The 21159-nt window shown below is 37.0% G+C and overlaps 1 protein-coding gene across 1 annotated transcript in view; it reads right to left on the reverse strand.

Annotated features, from left to right (window-relative positions):
- LOC131946088 (uncharacterized) overlaps positions 1-17987 on the reverse strand; it is a 37886-nt gene extending 19899 nt beyond the window's left edge. Inside the window, exons 1-7 of the mRNA XM_059306729.1 lie at positions 17880-17987; positions 17051-17252; positions 16603-16758; positions 14018-14146; positions 12822-12883; positions 11890-12012; positions 6373-6458 (exon numbers count right to left, since the gene is read on the reverse strand). Of these exons, the coding sequence (XP_059162712.1) occupies positions 6373-6458; positions 11890-12012; positions 12822-12883; positions 14018-14146; positions 16603-16758; positions 17051-17252; positions 17880-17955 (834 nt within the window). The 5' untranslated portion in view covers positions 17956-17987. The remainder of the gene's footprint in view (positions 1-6372; positions 6459-11889; positions 12013-12821; positions 12884-14017; positions 14147-16602; positions 16759-17050; positions 17253-17879) is intronic.
- Between the last annotated feature and the right edge of the window lie 3172 nt (positions 17988-21159).

A 21159-nucleotide genomic window follows, 5' to 3' on the forward strand; every position in this document is an offset into this window, starting at 1 on the left:
GGAAAATTTCATCCACTACCCTCACCTTCTTCGGAGGAAATATATATATATATCTATATATATAAAGCAAAGTGGTCAGGTGCCCGACGGGGCACTTCCCGGCGCCGCAGGCACGTCAAATTTGGCACGATAGTGCTTTGGGCGATAGAACACGAGGGCCGGTGACGGTTGGACAAAAAGTCTACGGGGAGAGGGTCAAACCTGACCTCGACTGACCGGCGCCTTATAAGGGCTATATTACGAAAAAAAATTTCCTCCGACGACCCCCCTTGATATTTTGTGAGGTGGTAGGAGAACGCCTTGGGGTGTCACAAAAAACTCGCCATGTCCGGGAAAAATCGGGAAATGGGTCAAAACTGACAAGTTGTATTTTACTATATAATCTTTGTATTTTATGGGAAAAACAGAGGGTCATTTCAACGCAGTTTTAGGGTACTTAAACTCAGTAGATCTGGATAATTTTTGGCATGCTTATAGGTAAATGGTTTGGCCGTAGGACAGACCTGTCGGTTTCACTTAAAGCACTCGACGAGGGCTAAAAAGTGACCGCGAGTGAAATTCTCATTATATGAGCTCTATAACGAAAAACAATTTCCGACGACGACCCCCCTTGATATTTTGTGAGGTGGTAGGAGAACGCCTTGGGGTGTCACAAAAAACTCGGCATATCTGGGAAAACTTCGTAAGGGGTCAAAACTGACCAGTTGTATTTCCCTATATAATCTTTGTATTTTATGGGGTAAACAGAGGGTCATTTCAACGCAGATTTTAGGGTACTTAAACTCAGTAGATCTGGCTAATTTTTGGCATGCTTATAGGTAAATGGCTTGTCCTTAGGGCAGACCTGTCGGGTTCACTCAAAGCCCTCGACGAGGGCTAAATAGTGACCGCGAGTGAAATTCTCTTTATATGAGCTCTATAACGAAAAACAATTTCCTCCGACGACTACCCTTGAAATTTTGTGAGGTGCTAGGAGAACGCCTCTGGGTGTCACAAAAAACTCGCCATGTCCGGGAAAAATCGGGAAACGGGTCAAAACTGAACAGTCGTATTTCCCTATATAATCTTTGTATTTTATGGGAAAAACAGAGGGTCATTTCAACGCAGACTTTAGGGTACTTAAACTCAGTAGATCTGGCTAATGTTTGGCATGCTTATAGGTAAATGGCTTGGCCGTAGGGCAGACCTGTCGGTTTCACTTAAAGCACTCGACGAGGGCTAAAAAGTGACCGCGAGTGAAATTTTCTTTTTATGAGCTCTATTACGAAAAAAATATCCTCCGACGACCCCCCCTTGAAATTTTGTGAGGTGGTAGGAGAACGCCATGTCGTGGAAAAATCGGGAAATAGTTCAAAACTGACCAGTTGTATTTCCCTATATAATATTTGTATTTTATGGCAAAAACCGGGAAATTTTAACACAATTTTTAGGTATGTACATGGTGCTAAGTTTTTGCATACACTAATATAGATGACTAGGCCGTATGGAAAAACAGTTGAGCAGACTCAAAGCCCTCGTCGAGGGCTAAAAGATGATCGTGCGTGAAATTCTCATTATATGAGATATATATATATATATATATATATATATATATATATATATATATATATATATATATATATATATACATATATATATATACATATATATATATATATATATATATATAATTAAATTGACGAACGACCCCCTTAATATTATGTGACGTTGTAGACCGACCCTGGAGGGTAACAAAAAAACTTTATTCCCGTCGGAAACAGCCATTATAGTCGTTAAATGTGTTCATATACCGTAATTTCTTATATAAGCATAGCAACGTTTTGTTAAAAAAAAGTAAGCAAGACATACGTCATACGTTCAGTTTTCAAGGGATGTAACGTTTTTAAAATTATTATTTTTCAAATATATGTATACTATTTTGAACAGAAACAAAAAATGACGAAGTATAGCATTTGTTTTGGTACAAAATTAAGTTGTTAATTCAGTTACGTATCCTAATTAAATAAATTAATTAATTATAAAAGGCAATGTAACATAAATTATGAGATATGCTGTTCATGGAACCTGTGTAGTTCTAATTCCATTTTAGTTATACATTGCGCACTTTCCATTATATCTCTGAGAACGGAATTTAAACAACAAACAACATTTTTCTAAACTTAGCATTAGATCAGTATGTGTATTAAAGAGACACTTCTCCCAAGGTCGTTTCTGTTTCTGTCCATGGGTGGCTACAGTGTGAACTTTTGACTCCGCAGCACACTAAACTAAGCAGTCAAGAGAAACCTAGTTTGCACACCTTATTTTAATCTAGTTCTTATGCCATTTTATTCTCTCCATTTGATTATTATATATGCAATTGATGTTCATTGTTCATGTCTTTGACGCTGTGTAAAATCTATCAAATAATTATTACTGATTTAAATGTTTAAAAGAATTGAATTAAAAAAAAAAAAACTGTTTGAGGACTGTACAGATATAGATATTTGAAAGGGAAGAATGTTTGCTTTGATGTGTCTCATTGTAATAACATAACTTTTCCGATTGCTTAGAATTTGTATAATTTTAATTCTTGGTAATCCCATTTTTTTTCAGCTCTACTTAAAAACCCAAATTCCAACCACCCCCCGTCCCCTCAGCCCACCACGCACTCCGAGAAAAAAAATATTCCTTGAATCATCATTTAATTACACATTTGCATTTTCAGTTTCAGCTCTACTTAAAAACCCAAATTCCACCCCCCCCCCCCCCCCACCCCGTCCCCTAAGCCCACCACGCACGCCGAGGAAAAAAAATCCCTTGAATCATCATTTAATTACACATTTGCATTTTCAGTTTCAGGTTGGTTTTTAATGTTTATTTCTTTTCTTTATATTTAGACGTTTTGTATTAGATCTATGTATGAGTAAACCATCTTAAATGAATGAAAGCAGGCTACAAGTAAGAAAGAAATATTGCTATTGTAAATCTGTATCAGTCCTCACAAGCCGATGATGAAAACTGTAATACTAAAGCGAACACACAACTGACGCTATACATTACGTGTCTGAGGCAAAAAAAAAAAAAAAAGCATTACTAATTAAATTTAAGTACTCCACACCCAATCCATCGCTAAATAATTAAGTATTCAAATTCTCAAATGTTTTTTAAAACCCTAAGCGAAGCTAGGCAGTATGCCTAGTATATATATATATATATATATATATATATATATATATATAGAGAGAGAGAGAGAGAGAGAGAGAGAGAGAGAGAGAGAGAAAGAGAGAGAGAGAGAGAGAGAAAGAGAGAGAGAGAGAAAGAAAGAGAGAGTGAGAAAGAGAGAGAGACGTACTTTCTGTGGTAGAAAAAAATGTGTGTGTACGATCTTTATTATGATGTCCGCCTTGGGAAGCCTCGCTCTGGCCTTGATTTTCTCCGGGAGAGGCCTCTTTCTGGCGTTGATTTTCTCCGGGAGAGGCTTCGCTCTGGCGCTGTCCTTCTCCGGGAGAGGCTTCCTTATGGCAACATCCACACGATACAAGCGTTTTGCCCGCGCCGTTCTGCAGTTTTAACACGCACTGGAAAGCGACGTAGCAGATAATAGTCACACTCAGGACTATGGACCCTAATAACGTGTATGTCCAGCCTCCAACTGAGGAAAACATTTATTATCTCAAAGATAATGTATAATATATTAATGTATAATATAATATGCTGTATACAGTGATTGTGAATGTAGTGATTTACATTTAAAACGTCATTTTTCATACTTTTTTCGTCATCCAGCATCACTCTTGTTATAGTTGTATCATTTGTTGCTGTTACTTTTCCAAAACACATATTGAACATCAAGATGGCAGCTAGACTCTAAAGAAAAACAATTATTTACGAGTTGGCTAGTGTCACAGTTTTATTAATAAAGTATTAAAGTTGTGTGTAGGAGTGATATGCCTTTTTTGTTAGTGAGTATTGGTATTACTGGAGAGGGATAGTGGTGGTGTCAATTTCTCCTACTTACACTTATTAAGTGTTGCTCTAAATTCACCAGCACGTGATATTAAAACTAAAACAAAAGAGAATCTAATATATAAAGCTCAATTCTGTATGTAAAATGTTTGTAATAATTTTGTCGTGGATACTTCGATGGATTTAAGTGTTAGCTTATTATAGTGCTTATGGTCTAAATTTATGAGTTAAAAAATTAATACTGAAAGTGTTGGGAAATAATTTTCATTTTTGAAAACTGATAGTAATAATTGTCGGCATGTTCATTAAACACAATTTCTAAAAAATATCATCTTTTACAAAAATTCTAATTATGTCTGAAAATTATTTATCTTTAGTCTTTTAGCACTTACTTCTCTTTGATTAATTAGGAAAACACAATTACTTCCCTTTATAAAACATTGCATTAGTGGAAAAGAATTTACTTTTTATTACTTCGTTTTGGTGTTGGGAAAAAAATAATTACATAATTAGCGGGGATTGATCAAGTGCAAATGTTGTAGGTATTTTACGGATAAGCTTGGAGTATTATAATCATTTGGTTTGGTTTGGCACCTACATTCGTTTAAGTGAGTGCAAAAGACTATGAATAAGTTGGGGTACAATAGTCGTTTATTAAGCTGAAACAGGCGATTCTGGACACAGCGATTGTGATCATACACCCATTTATAGATCACCTGTGATCAAAGACCCTCTGCCGAGAAAACACCTGTGGTCAAACCCCCTATGGTCAAACCCCCTATGATCAAACCCCTATGGTCAAAGCACCGCTATGGTCAAAGGCCCAAAGGCCCGCTGTGGTCAAACTCCCTATGGTCAAAGCCCCTATGGTCAAAGCTCCGCTGTGGTCAAACCCCCTATGGTCAAACCCCCTATGGTCAAAGCACCTGTGGTCAAAGGTCCGTGCACTTTGGAAAGATGTTGAGAATATTCCTGGGGAGGTTTCTGCGCTAAAAACATTTTCAAATTCGCAGCTGTGGCGCCCAGGTATGGCGCGATTTGTTTTTTCTCTATATACGGTTTATAAAAATAAAAGTCTATTTCTGTTTCACACCGTTCATCCGTGTACAATGAAACTTTGGGGAGTTGGTTAGATCACTCAATGGTAAGGTTCTGCAAAAAAAATAATTTTTTAATATTGCAAGGGCGGTGCACCCCCGGGGGGGGGGGGGGGAGCGATTTTTTTTTCTATACACGGTATTTAAAAAATAAAACTCGGATGCGGTTCATCCGAGTGCCATGAAACTTTAGGGAGTAGATGAGAATACTCCCGAGAATATTTCTGCGAAATAGAAAACTAAAGTTTTTTATGGGCGGCGCCATGTAGAGTACAATTTTCGCGTCAATACACGGTTTGGCGCCCAGAGTTTTAGAGCGACTATGTTGGCACTTGGCATCCGTTAATAGAGCGTCCTGCATAGAGAGCAAGGGGTACTACTATATTCAGCGGTAAAACTTCAACAGGCTTCTAAAAATAACTTTGTAACGCGAGGAAATCCTGTACAGTTTCGTCACCTTGCGAAAGATGAAAAAATAACTTTTTGAATATGAGGAGCCTACTGTAGAGTTTCTTCACTTTGCGAATGATGCAATAAGCATCTATTATTAGACGATCCAGTCAGAAATTGAGCATCTAATAATAGACCATTAGTAACGCTAGCATATTGCATCAGTCACCCTGATGTTTAAAACACGTCAAATAATTTTTTTACGTGTTAAAGAAAAAAAATCCTATTCATTTGTGTCACTTTAGTGAACGACAAAATCTGCATCATTGTTTATAAAATGCTTTTTGGCACACTGGGTTATCCTATGAGCACGATGGCGCCTGTTAGTTTTAAGGAGCCAGGGGCCGTATGCTGCGCCTGTGCGGTAGTGTAATCAGGGGGTCGGGGGCACCTCTATGTCTCTGACACATGGGCGATCACCGAAGTGTGTTCTAACATTATTTCGGTGAGTGATTAATGTACACTCAAGGTTTTCATGCGGTAGTGTAGGAAAACCCGTGTCCCGATAATTATTATCGAAGCGCAGACATTGTTTACATTTAAATAACACAGTTTTAGAAAACAAGGTCACGCGTCTAAGAACATATGATTGGTAATGCATTGGTGATATCCTTCTAATATATTTTGTCAGACTTCCTTCTATCCACGCGGCAACGCGCGGGGGACGGGGACGCTATTATATATATATATATATATATATATATATATATATATATATATATATATATATATATATATATATATATATATATATATATATATATATATATATATATATATATATATATATATATATATATATATATATATATATATATATATATATATATATATATATATATATATATATATAATCTTGTGGCAAAAAACAATTTACCTTAATAAATGGCTTCCTTGTGTTTTGTGCCTTTTTCAACAACAGCAGTAAAATAAACAGAGCCACCACTTCACTTGAAATAAAATCTATGGACGATAGTGAGGGTAGGCAGGGGTTTAAAGGGTTTTTTTTTGTGACACTACTGTCTGTTGTCCTAATACAATGGCATTGTGACGGCAAAATCATTTACCACCGTTTTGTGCAACCACCACCTGTCCTGCGATATTACTCCCCCCTGGTCACTTCATACCAGGGCTAGACCAGAGACAGGATAAGACTGCGACAGTTACTCATCCCTTTGTCTAAAAGGCTTATGTGACAGGTTCATTCCCCCCCCCCCTTCCCTTCAAATGGATGCCTGAAAAAAGGCTACGTGCACAGCCAAATATAATGTATATAGAAAATACATAATTTTACCAATGCTAACCCCTACTGGAAAATGTATTTCTACCGCCCCACAGAAATTTTAAAGTGCCACACAAACCCCCCCTCCCAGGAGAAAAAAAAATATTTATATATATGGTGCACCGCCAAAACGGACCCTTACAAATCGACCCAAAACGGCCCCGTTAATATGACCCCGTCAAATCGATTCCCCGACAAAACGACCCCGTCAAAATAGACCCGTTAAAAGGGCCCCGACATTTTGGCTCCCGTCAAATGTGCTCCAGTCATACTGACTCGCAACATATAGGCTCACGACAAATGGCCTCCCAACATTTTGGCTCCCGACAAATGGACTCCTGAAATATTGGCTCCAGGCAAATAAATCGTAATACCCTTTTCTTGCACAAAAGTAACCATTTTGTCCTACATCCACTACCACTATAACCTCTTTTAAATGCCTGCATGAAACTTTTTCATCAACCAACATCAATTCACAAAAAAAAAATCTAGCCCTTAACAACTAAATTCTACGAATTCTAAAATTGTGATTATGTTTAACCCTTTCAGGACCAAGGGACACCGGTGTCCCAAATATTCAAATTCTCACCAAATGAAATTGGAGCAACATAGAGTTGTTGAATTTGCTTTAAAACATTTATTACATGATAGACTTACTATAAATACAGTTGCTTTCAGTATATATGAGATAGTTTTGTTGTCATAATTATGGGAACTTTGCATTTTTAGACCACTCGCAAAGCTACAGTTTACATTTTTATATAAAAAATACTAACTGTAACAAAAAGAAATTACTGGTGGTTTTTCAAAGGTTTACTATTTAGGTATTATATTTACATTTGTTTTTCCTAATAGCTTTGCTTGTTTTTTTTTTAAAGTAATTTTTTTTGCTTGGGACATATATGTCCCTACGGTCCGGAAAGGGAGCTAACTTTTTTTACAATGTTGCTAAGCATGAGTGTTGGCATTAGAATACAAATAGTTGCAAAGCTTTTATTTATTACAACTGAACAAAATGCTGTGCAAATACTGTTTATTTACAATAAAGACGATGAAAACAACTTGCTTCTTTATGAAAAAGATGTGAATTTTCTGTAGAAATATGCCGACAAAGTAAGTGTAGAAGCTATAATCAAACGACTTGTTCAAGTCCAAGAGCAGATTGTCACTACTACGATAAGCCCTACACCTTATTCTAGTCATCCCTTTTTTTGCATACATTGCATACATCGTCAATCTCACATGCTATAGTGACTAATATTCCCTCAAATCTGCATGGTCCGCGCAGTATTTGTGAACATGCCGCGCTGTCATTTCGTAAAATACATGTTACCTTGTATGAGATTTTTAGAACACCGCGCACAAAAGATATACGATGTACACTAGACTTTTTCCCTCAGAGGGAGCGTTAATAGTTACAATTACCCCTCCGACATCCCCCGCCCGATATTACCACCTCCGAGCAATTACCCCTCGTCCAGTTATGGATAAGTTAGGACGAGGGTTAGGTTAGGGTTATCTAGTTTTAGGGTTAAATGTAGATTTACAGTTGGAGTTAGGGGTTTTGTTAGGGTTAGCCATAGGCTTGGAGTTTGGGGTTAAGATCAGGGGTCTTCAGCATCGGTGGGGGGGGGGGGGGGAGTGGAATTTGACGGGGTGGTAATGTCCTAGACCCGAAGCTGACGCATATCATTATCATCAATAGAACTAGACTTCCCCAAAACATGAACAACCAAACGTTATTGTGATAATTGAAAAAGGAGAATGGAGCAAGATATTATTTTCAACTAGAGGCTTCTGAAAACACAGTTTCCAAGAAAAGTTATTGACTATGGTTATAGGAAATTGACAATAGATGTTGATTGAAATGAAGATCCTAATGATTTTAGGCAATTAAATCCATGTTTCATACATTGATAATTTATTTTCAAGATAATGATTTGGATTAAAAAAGCCATTGATACTTATTTTTGACAAAAATTCAACGCTGGCTACAAATCAAAACCAAGCTTGAATATATGCAAATGATAGCAAGAGCTCACATTTAGGGATTACATCAAAGAGATATCACCTCAAGACCTGTTCGTAGAGGCAAGAATTTCACTTAAACCCCACCACAGGTTGATAAATCAAAGGAAGAAAAACGCAGGAGTTATGCACAATGTGCAACAGAAAAGATTGAGAACAGAGCGGACAATATGTATTATATCTGCCATGTTCATGTATGTTATATAACATCACGTAACTGCTTCCACATGCCCCATTCACAGATGACTATACACTCATAAAGGACATAAATGTGTTCTCAATACTGCAAATTTTCAATTTCAAATGTACCAGAACAACTAACACACGTTAGATCACTTTTAGAATAAACATATTGACAAAACTCATAACATAACCTATTTTCGATAAATTTCCTTTGAGGACCGTAGGGACACATATGTCCCATGCTGTATCTCAAAAACTATTGAAGATATCGGAAAACCGTTAACATTTTTGAAATCTACGTGTCATTTTACTACTAAATGTGTGCACAGATATTTGAAATTATGCCTGTAATCCTTGTGGTCCTGAAAGGGTTAATTTAGAACAGTAAGGATATGTTGGTCAAAAGCGAGCACAGAATTGTAAATGTACGATATACATGATGTTTACATGATAACAGCATCTTATTTTGATAACCTACAAGCATACTGCAGGTATGAATGTACAGCGTGGACCCCTCTCCCCACACAGTGATTTGGAACAGCCTATAACCGACTCAATTATAGAAGTCATAGATCTTTTGCCCTTAAATTAAACCATACTATATTTTATAATAGATAAACTATTATAAAAATAAGACCTGCCGAACAAGAGACTCATACGATGTATTAATTAAGAGTGTTGGATAAGCTAACTCTAAAGAATATTGATGAAGGGTTCCCTCTGGCAGGTGTCATATTCAATGAGAACGTTTTACCGGGAGTCTACTGAATCCATATTGTCAGTGGTCCTTTAGTCGGGAGCTAAATTGACAGGAGCCTATTTGTCGTGAGTCAAAATGACGGGAGCCTATTTGTCGGGAGTCGTAATGATGGGGGCCGTTTTGTCGAGACATTAAATGACGGAGCCTATATGTCGAGAGCCTTATTGACTGAAGCCCTTTTGTCGGGAGCCTATATGACGGGAGCCTATTTTTTGGCAGCCGTGATGACGGGGTCCATATGTCGCTGGCCCTTTTGACGGGGTCGATTTGACGGGGTTCTTATGTCGGGGCCTATTTGTCGGGGTCGTCTTGACGGGGCCGTTTTGTCAGGGGTCACTGCCTCATGTATATATATATATATATATATATATATATATATATATATATATATATATATATATATATATATATATATATATATATATGGTTCCATGACAAATGATCTCAGGACAAATGATCTCAGACAAAATATCTCAGACAAAATATCTCACGGACAAATGATCTCAGGACAAATGATCTCAGGACAAATGATCTCAAGGACAAATGATCTCACGGACAAAAGATACCAGGACAAAATATATCAGGACAAATGATATCATGGACAAATGATCTCAGACAAAATATCTCAGACAAAATATCTCACAGTAAAATTTTAATAATGTATTGTTTGATTTTAGTTGATTTGAACTTTTTTAAAATTAAATTTCAATATAGATTTGTTTACTTTTTAACGCATAATAAATGTGAATAAAATGAATTTGTTTAACTGAACGAAGCATCAAATGATTTATGAAATTTAATCTTTGTAATAGCGTTTGATTTGAAAAAAATTAAAACAAACTTACTCCTTTAGCCTGAAAGGTATAACAAATGATAATGTATAAAACAAATAACATAACATTAATGATCAGAACACGCTAAATATTTTTGAAAAATATGAATAGGTCTTCAGGTTCGTAACGTAATACTATTATTTTTATTGCAGCATCAACTCAAACATAACGTTTACTTTTCTTTGCTGGCAGGTGCATGATTATGATCACACCTCTCCAATACTATGTGATCATGTATTGTGTTAACTCTAGCTCGACATGTTCTAACTTCACATTTCAAAATCTCTTTGACTGCTGCTCCACTTCTGGCTTTAATAAAAAAAAATCACCAGAAACTAATATCTTAAAACCTTTCTGCTGGGTAACTTATGAGGCCATAGCTGAGTAAGCACTTCCAATACTGCTTTGTTTTCATGCACAGTAAAACAAACTTAGCTCCGCGATTACCGCTGATTATTTAAATAAACATTTGTCACCTGATCACTAAGGTGTGACCGACGCTTACCCATGGACCTTAGATGCTAGTTGTATTGTCCATGGAGGGGGGTTGTCTTTCCCTAAAGGCATGTCTCTGCTATCAAAGCGGGCGGCCACCTTGATACTAAGGTGTGTCTTTTTTGTTATTTCATCCCCTTTTATCTAGTTTCGTCCACCTGACGTGGTAGGATTGTCTCATGTTTGTCAATCCCCTCTCCCCTACGCTATCTATCGACAAAAATTCTTTAATCTTCGCATACTGTATTAGAAATCTTAATTTTAAAATGTTTAGTACAATATGAAAAATTTATACGGCAAACATTTCTTACAATTATTATATAGGCCCATAAACAATATTAAACATAGTAAACAAAACCATTGGATAGTCAATAAAAAAATGTTCAGATCAACTAAAATCATCCAATACACTATTAAACTTTTGCTGTGAGATATTTTGTCTGAGATATTTTGTCTGAGATCATTTGTCCATGGTATCATTTGTCCTGATATATTTTGTCCTGGTATCTTTTGTCCGTGAGATCATTTTTCCTTGAGATCATTTGTCCTGAGATCATTTGTCCTGAGATCATTTGTCCTGAGATCATTTGTCCGTGAGATATTTTGTCTGAGATATTTTGTCTGAGATCATTTGTCCTGAGATCATTTGTCCTGTCACCATATATATATATATATATATATATATATATATATATATATATATATATATATATATATATATATATAGGCCTACATGTTATAGTTTGTCTGAGATGTTCTTGCGATATCGTTTGTATATATGCATGTGTGTTTGTGTGTATTTGTGCCTATTACCTGCCGTTACGTCGTCAGCCGTTTTGACATTCTTTCTCCGACACTCTGATTCAAATTCGTATTGTTCGCACGAGCCGACAATCACGCCAAATGAATACAACGCTGTTAGTTTTGCTGGTGTGACTGTTAGGATGAAAGTAGGTTAACTTATCTATTGTCTGGGGTATGATTGTCTGGGACATGATTGTCTGGGACATGATTGTCTGGGGTATGATTGTCTAGGGTATGATTGTCCGGGGTATGATTTTCTGGGGTATGATTGTCTGTGGCATGATTGTCTGGGGTATGATTGTCTAGGGCATGATTGTCTGGGGTATGATTGTCTAGGGCATGATTGTCTGGGGTATGATTGTCTGGGGTATGATTGTCTAGGGCATGATTGTCTGGGGTATGATTTCCTGGGGTATGATTGTCTGTCACATGATTGTCTGGGCCATGATTGTCTGGGGTATAATTGTCTAGGGCATGATTGTCTGGGGTATGATTGTCTGGGGTATGATTGTCTGGCCCCTAACTACATCATAGATATATATATTGGACAAGTACACATACATACATTCAAATCACAGCACACATTCAACAATACTCAAGAAATAAAACCGAAAAATGATCAGAGATAAAATAGGCAACGAATGTCTGAAGTTGGTTACTCATGGCTAAAGTCACAAGAGTTAGCTAAAGCACAACACAACAATCTATTGCTACAGTCGTGTAATTTAATACAGTATCAAAGTCACGTAATGAAATATCACAGTCATGACACAAATCTCATTTATGTACAAAAATGTTTGTAACAGGAAACATTGAAAGTCAACTAAATCAAGTCACAGTCAAGCACAAATAAATAAGTCACTTGCCTACATTACAGCTACATTTGAACTATTGAACTTTATAGATTTACATACAAATTGCAAGTTCCACTAAGTACTCACCTCCCATAGGTTGTTCTCCGACTCTTCTGCCAGTACAGTTCTGAATGATGCAAGCCTGTTTCCTATTAGTGAAATTTAATTGGGAATCTTTCTACAGCTACTTGCTTTTATTTTTTTAACGAGAACAAAATCACGAATGGTTAATGTAATTTCGATTGATGAACATTGAGTCAATGACAGCTGAAAGCACACACTTTTAATATGTGGAAACATTTAAACAATGTTTGTAAAGAAGGAAAAGTTGAGCCGTAATTGTTAGTTAATTAGTTATTAGACATTAAATTTAAGTGTGTGACGATTAAAGTGTCTTTGAATTAATTAAACGTAAATTACTAGTATGTTTTCTCAAATCGTGATCAGAATGAACGATATAATCCGTCTAATCCAAGCTATCTGATCTAAAGCTGTACAAATGGCCGACAAAATGAATGGCGTCACTCAAATATATTCTGCTGATTTGGACAACTTTTAAATGTTTCACGGATCAACAGCGGTGCAGTAGGCACTAAAGTTAGCTACCCACCTATTGTGTAGGCACCAAAGTTAGCTACCCACCTATTGGGTAGGCACCAAAGTTAGCTACCCACCAATTGTGTAGGCACTAAAGTTAACTACCCACCTATAGGGTAGGCACAAAAGTTAGCTACCCACCTATTGGGTAGGAACCAAAGTTATCTGTCCACCTATTAGGGTAGACACCAAAGTTCGCTACCCACCTATTGTGTAGGAACCAAAGTTAGCTACCCACCTATTGAGTAGGCACTAAAATTAGCTACCCACCTATTGAGTAGGCACTAAAGTTAGCTACCCACCTATTGGGTAGGCACCAAAGTTAGCTACCCACCTATTGGGTAAGAGCCAAAGTTAGCTACCCACCTATTGGGTAAGAGCCAAAGTTAGCTACCCACCTATTGGGTTGGCACCAAAGTTAGCTACCCACCTATTGGGTTGGCACCAAAGTTAGCTACCCACCTATTGGGTTGGCACCAAAGTTAGCTACCCATTTATTGAGTACACACCAAAGTTAGCTACCCACCTATTGGGTAGACACCAAAGTTAGCTACTCACCTATTGGGTAGGCACCAAAGCTTGCTACCCACCTATTGTGTAGGCACCAAAGTTAGCTACCCACCTATTGGGTAGACACCAAAGTTAGCTACCCACCTATTGGGTAGGCACTAAAGTTAGCTACCCACCTTTTGAGTGCGATAGTAGAGAGTAATTCATCAGTGAATTGGCTTTCTAGCTGCTCCAAGTGTCCTGTATAGTGTACGCTGATTTCATTTTCCTCAACTAACGAAGTGAGTACGATCGAAGGCCCTATCCTGTTAGAAATGAACACCAGGTATTCGATACAGAGTGGGGATGGTAGGGTATGAAACGTAGGGGTGGGGATGTCAGGGTATGAAATTTGGGTGAAGGTATATCATAGTCTGTAGAGTAGGGGCGACAATGTTAGTGACAGGTTATGATTAGGCGATGTATGGTTGACACAAATTAATTTTATATTTGTGTTAACATTAATTGTTAACATTTTAAAAATATGCTGTACATTTTTCTTGAATAAATTGTATTTCTTTTTTTAAAAGCATCGGTACTCTGGATTAAACATTAGATATATTTATATGTAGGTCTGGTGTATTTGTATATTCTTGGTTCAAATATAGTGAGAACCATTTTTTGGTACGCGGACTTTTGCCCACAAGTGTTTTGACCATAGTGCATTTTGTTCTTTGATGGTTTGACCACAGTGTGGCTTTGACCATAGTTGTTTTGTGCTCAGAGGGTCTCTATAGAAGGGGGGGGGGGGGGTTGTTAAGAGGGGAGGTGTTCACATGTGATTTGTCTGTATGTGGTAAGGACTAACTAACAAGCTACTTATTGACGGTACATAGAAGAAAACGTTCTTAAACGGTGTCGCACAATCAAGCTATCCAGCTGAGAAGGTATACAGGATGCTGCACATTCAACGTGCTGTTCAGAACTTTGATCAAACATATGCACTGACATATTTGCGTGCTACTGAAATCTGCCATTTAGTTATTTATACAACTATTATTTCCTTAAATTTGATTATTAGCAAGATTTTTTATCCTTTACTTTATTATTAGATCTCCATTTTTTTAAATATCCGAAGCTTTTTTTTGCATTAATTATGTTCAAGTTTTTTAGAATAAATCTATTAGGCCTAGCACTAGCTTATAGGTGGATTAAAATAGATGTTAACTTTTTGAAGAATAGGTTAATTTCTATTTATGGCAACTCAAAGTAAATGTGTGTAAAGTGTGTTAATTATATTATACATTTCAATTAACTCACCGTATATTGTAACTGTTATAAATGCTACATTTCGTCGACCACCCCCTGTGGTCAGACCCTGCTGTGGTCAAACCCCTATTGTCAAACTCGTATGGTCAAAGTTCTGCAGTGGTTAAACGCCTATGGTCAAACCCCTATGATCAATGCCCTACCGTGGTTAAATACAAATGCCCAACGCCCCTACGGTTAAAGCACATTCGTTCAAAGCACCAAGGTCCATACTAACAATGTTAGTCTACCTGTTGTCTTACTGGGTAATAATGTTTGAAGCAGCATGAAAATAATTAACGCCAAAAGTTAACCCTTTGAGCCCTGGCCTCCCTGACCTAATTTCTCGCATTTCCTGAGCTCCCAGGGCCAAACAAAGTTTTACTTATCTGCTTCTAACTTGGCATATAACGTTTGAACCGTTTAAGATAATGAAGCCAAATTTGGTGTCCAGACTCAGGATCAAACAACAATGCAGCAAATTTCGGAAATTCTTTATTTTTTTTACTAGTATGAACAGAACAATGTATATAAAACGAACACACAATTATTATCAACACGCCAAGGAGACTGAAGTTTTACAGCACCACGTGCATCAGAACGTACTTGAACAGTTTCATTGTCACTGTCAATTTCAATGTCACTGTGTTCAGTCTCAAATTCAACGTCACTATCATCACAATATAGACCAGGAATATAATATTCTTCATCAGAATCAATAAGTAGTTGTAATGCCTGAGATGCAGTCATTCTACTTCTTTTGTTGATAGTTCGGTCTTTTGCTTCATCTTTTGCAACAACTTTATGTGATGAAGTCGATGGCTGCGGCTAAGCTTTTCGTTTCAGCGGCATTGCTACAAAATGTAAACACTTTCACTTTTCCTAAAATCTATTTTTAGAATCATAATCCCGCACTAAAAAGACATATGCGCAGTTTTAGTCAGTCTTCCGCTAATTATATTCAATTAGACGGTATACCGGCCGCTAGGAATATGACGCTAGATCATCGGGCCGGAAAACCGGCTTTTCGGACATATAACCTTTTGTTGAAGCCGGTTTACCGGCCTGGCGGGCTCAAAGGGTTAATATAGGGTAAAATCCGCTTAAAACCAAACAAAAGATCTGGCTCACTTTTATATTTCATAAATTAGTGTCGCAACCAATCAAAAGAAAGTACTGACTTTTGTTATTTAAGAATTATCCCTTACGGCAATCAAACAAATGAAATACGTGACTTTGGTATTCAAATTAATTATAATGTGACGAAACAAAAAAGACTTACTTTGGTACCAGAACAAATTATTGTGTGACGAAACAAAACAAGACTTACTTTGGTACCAAAACAAATTATTGTGTGACGAAACAAAACAAGACTTACTTTGGTACCTAAACAAATTATTGTGTGACGAAACAAAACAAGACTTACTTTGGTACCAGAACAAATTATTGTGTGACGAAACAAATTAAGACTTACTTTGGTACCAGAACAAAGTACTCCAAGCCCCAACCGGAAGTTAGTAAGGCCAGGAAACTGTCAGCCGAGTGGAGAGATATCGCCATAAACACCGTCATCCCAAATCTTTGTTTTCCTTTGGCGACAATAGACGTAGTGGTGTCACTTCTTGATATTCTAGGACACAATGGCAGAGAGTGAACATTCACAGCCCGTCGTCATAAAAATTCACAGTCCGAAGTCATAAATAATTGTAGTCTTAAGTTATAAATAGTTGTGAATTGTTAAAAATTTACAGTCCGACGTCGTCAATAGTCGCATTTCGAAGATATAAATTGTCGCAGTTCGAAGTTATAAATGGCCGAAGTACGTATTTTTAATAAGTCACAGTCAAACGGCAGATATTTCCCCGGAACGAAAAACTATTCCGCTGAAAATACCGATACACAGAAAACACAAAAATACTTACACATGTTTCCGCTGAACCACGTAAGTAGTGACCTGCAAACGGTTGAGAGTGAATCTTTCAAAAAAGGGGTTTTCCCACATCGGAGCCGTGACGTAAACATCGAATTTATTCGTCATGGTTGAGTACATCATTAGGATGGGTTGGCCTTCAGGCATGTATGGGAACTGTACCAGAAATTCTACTCCCATTTGTGAACCTTGAGCTGTAGTGGGGGAAAAAATTGTGCTTGTTAACGTATGGTAACTAAGCTATTTTTAGTTTTAGATTATTCACTATCATTGGCCCACGCTGCAGCTGAGATATAACATTCCGTCATCTTTTAGAAACAAAAATCTACCGAACATTAGAGAAGATAGGATGGAATATAGTGTGGAAATTCAGCGAGTAACGACAGACACACAAACACACAAATATATACATAAACGCACAATCACAATCACACAGACACGTTATATATGTATATATATATATATATATATATATATATATATATATATATATATATATATATATATATATACATATGCAGACCGATGCTACAGAACAATATGCTCTTAATTGCCATTGATTAACCGTGTTAATTAAACTCTTGAGACCTGCATTGTTTGCGGCCACTTATGTTTGTTTGACCAATCTTCACGTGCATCTGTGCTTTAGTTGTTAAGTCATTTTGGTTATGGCATAAGGATTAGTGTACTCATTTGTTATGATTCATCAATGTTTCATATACGGACATGTCACAGTTGATGTATATTGTAAATACACTAATATTTTGATACAATTATAAGATCTAGACTTCTATGTGTCTAGATTCTCTACACAGATTTACCTTCAACCTTTGAGATTAATCCCAAGCACACAATAACTAAAATGTTGATCATCCTTGAAAAATATGTAGGAGCCATAAAACTGCTTGCTTGTATGCTCGATGTACACAATAAATTATTAGCCTTTACACCCTGACACAAACGTAAGGCAGTCGGCCGAAAAGAGCAACATGTTTAGGTGCTGATGTTAATAAAATCCTAGCATGCTGAGTCTGTTCAAAGCTCGTGTAGACCAGCGCTTAGTGAGTTTCTGTTCTCCGTTTGCTTTTGCGCACCAAGTCTTTGATTTATTGTTTTCTCATGCCGCAGCCGATTACGTCATTAGTTGAAGAATTTCAAGATAGTAAAATAACACATGGTTTCATTATAAAAATAAATGAATCATTAATGACGCGATTATTCTACCGAACACCACCCTAGACGTACCAATGTAAGGAGCATAACTCTGTATCAACAAGTGAATACTTTCACAAAATATTTCACCAACATATATTCGGTATAAGTACAGTTTAAAAATTATCATTAAACAAAATTAAAAAACCCACGTTTTCTGATTGAACTAAAAAGTAGAAAAATAAATACTATACATCACAATAATAGAAGCGATCACTCTACTTTAAGCGATCGCAAACTGCGTGCACATTATGACAAAAAATGAAAAACGTGGGGCGCCGAAGTATTAGAAACTTGCCGTTGTATTATCAGTCAATTTCGGCTCCACTAGCAGCAGTTCGTTTTTTCTGCTTAGCAAGACGAGAGATCCTTTCTTGTTCTGTCTCCATCGCTAAAGCAGCAGATTTTCGGTTGCGATCTTTTTCAAGCTTCGTTTGATACTCAACTTCTTCCATAATTTTTGGTCGTTTAAGATGATTTTCCAATCTATATCCTGCAGGGCGCTTCTCTTGATACTTCTGGCGTTCCTTTTCCAATCGACGTTTCTTCTGTATTGCCGTTTCTTTCACCATTTTGCCCTCGCGTGCAAACCATTCGACAATCAACATTCTACTTCCGGATCAGTCAGATTTGCATAGGTTTGTACACAAGCACCGCGTGACCACACGATTGGGCGAGATATCACAGTCCTTAATTTCTCTATCTCCCCGCCTCCAGTCACAAAATCAACCTTCTTGCTTTCACCCCCAACCTTCAACTGTCCTCCGCATTCATCCCTACGCACCACCTTTCTCTCGCTCACAACACAGCCACTCTCACCCGACCAGTCGCTTCCCTTGTACCCTCGTTCACTCCGTACAACAACATACACGTCAACACACCCGGCCTCGCGTCACACTACATGATAAATACATACACGCAGTGACCCGTTCCACGTATTCACCTTTCATACACATTACATCACCACATTCAGTAAGCCAGAAGAGGAAAAGTACCGAACCTTGTTTTTATCAAAATAAAATTACTAGGTTATGTCCCTTTTTCTACAAATCAATAAGAGTAAAAAATGATCAATAAAATTTTTCCATGGATCAATTTAGTAATAATAATAATTGAATATTGTATTGTCGTCGGAAACAAAGCTTCCCTGAAAATTTCAGAGCGCTAGCTAACTGGGAAGTGCCCAAAATTTTGATCGCAAGATTTGATGGAAAGACAAACAAACAATCAAACAGACGCGAAAGCAAGTTAAAGAAAACGTTGGAAAATAAAAAAAAAATGTCAGAGAAAATCCTAAATGGGTCGTTTTGGGTAGTCATTTTTATTTATTTTTGTCTAAATATAAAACTACTATGCATCGAATTTAACAGTTAAATATCAATTTAGTTATGTTTAAGATATATAATTCGTTTAATACATGCCTAGATATGTTTAAGGCCTGTTTGTATTTTATTTTTAATGTTAAATCAACTAAAAAGCGGACAGATGAGTCTAAAATTTTGGGATGGAAAGAGACTCATTTGTATATTTCAAAATCGCCATTCACATTAGTAAAACGGAAAAGCATGCTGAAACTATCCTGTTTAGTTAAAGATTAGGATTTGTAGGCCCAATGTTTATGAAACAAATTTAACTTTTCTATGCGTATCGTAAGCGGGCGGCAGCGGTCGTTATGGGTCCTCGGAACTACTGTGTGTAAATGCTAAACATGCATTTATAATTAATGCATTTATAATTAATGCATTTATAATTAACGAGCCGACCCGCGGCATATCATACGCCGCTATTTAGTTGTTGTTTTATTCTACTTTTCAGTAATTCATAATTTGTGAATTCGACACTACCAACGCTGCCACTGAAAATATTTCTTTAAAACACTATAAGTAGCTCGTTAAGGACGATAACCACCCCCCTCCTCCCCCCTCCGTTAAAGTAAACTCCGCTTAGTTCCCCCCCCCCCCACGTTTAAAATCGTTTCTAACTAAATTATCTGCCCCTAATAGTCGTCACTAAACCCGGCTCTGTTTGTAAACATTTAGAGTGAACCACAGCTCACCAGACCATGTAGGGGTGGGGGGTGGTAGGGAGCGCGTTTACAGCTTGTTTTCTAGCGTCTCCCAGAAGAGAATTATATATACGAGCCGACCCGCTGCGTATCATACGCCGCTATTTAGTTGTTTTTTTTCTACTTTTCAGTAATTTATAATTTGTGAATTCGACAGTACCATTGCTGCCATTGAAAATATTTGCTTAAAAACACTAACCCCCCCCCCCTCCCACGTGAAAGCAGCCTCCTCTTAGTTACCACCTCTAAGTTTAAAATCGTTTCAAACTAAATTATCTGCCCCTAATAGCCGTCACCAAACCCGTCTCTATGATTGTAAAATGTAAACAGAGTGAACACCGCTCACCAGATCATGTGGGGGTGGGGTGGGGGTGGTAGTGATAGAGAGGAAGAGAGGGGACTGCAAAGGCGCGCTTGCAGCTTGTTTTCTAACTGATCCCAGAAGAGAATTATATATATATATAGATGCATTTATAATTGACTAACACACTTCGCTTTATAACAATATTGAAAGAGATTCATTAAGTTATTGGTTTAAAATAAAAAGACTACTGATGACGATTTAATTAAAGTATAGGCGTTTGAAGGCTGATATATTCGTAATGCATGTGCAATTAATTAAATATCTTTTAGAGATGGCTTAACTAGTAATGTACATTGACAATGCCAACGACAACAGCAGTGAAAATAGTATTGCATATAATCTTAACTTATTTGAAATATTTTTAAAATAAGAAACTTTTAAGTATAATAACTATTGCCCTAATATATTTTGCATGAAATGTAAAGAATCTAAACAAGTTGGCTGAATCTATTTAATGATT

This window comes from Physella acuta, unplaced genomic scaffold, assembly GCF_028476545.2.
Source record: "Physella acuta isolate Inbredline_101_S28 unplaced genomic scaffold, ASM2847654v3 ptg000544l, whole genome shotgun sequence".
In the NCBI taxonomy this organism is placed as follows: Eukaryota; Metazoa; Mollusca; class Gastropoda; family Physidae; genus Physella; species Physella acuta.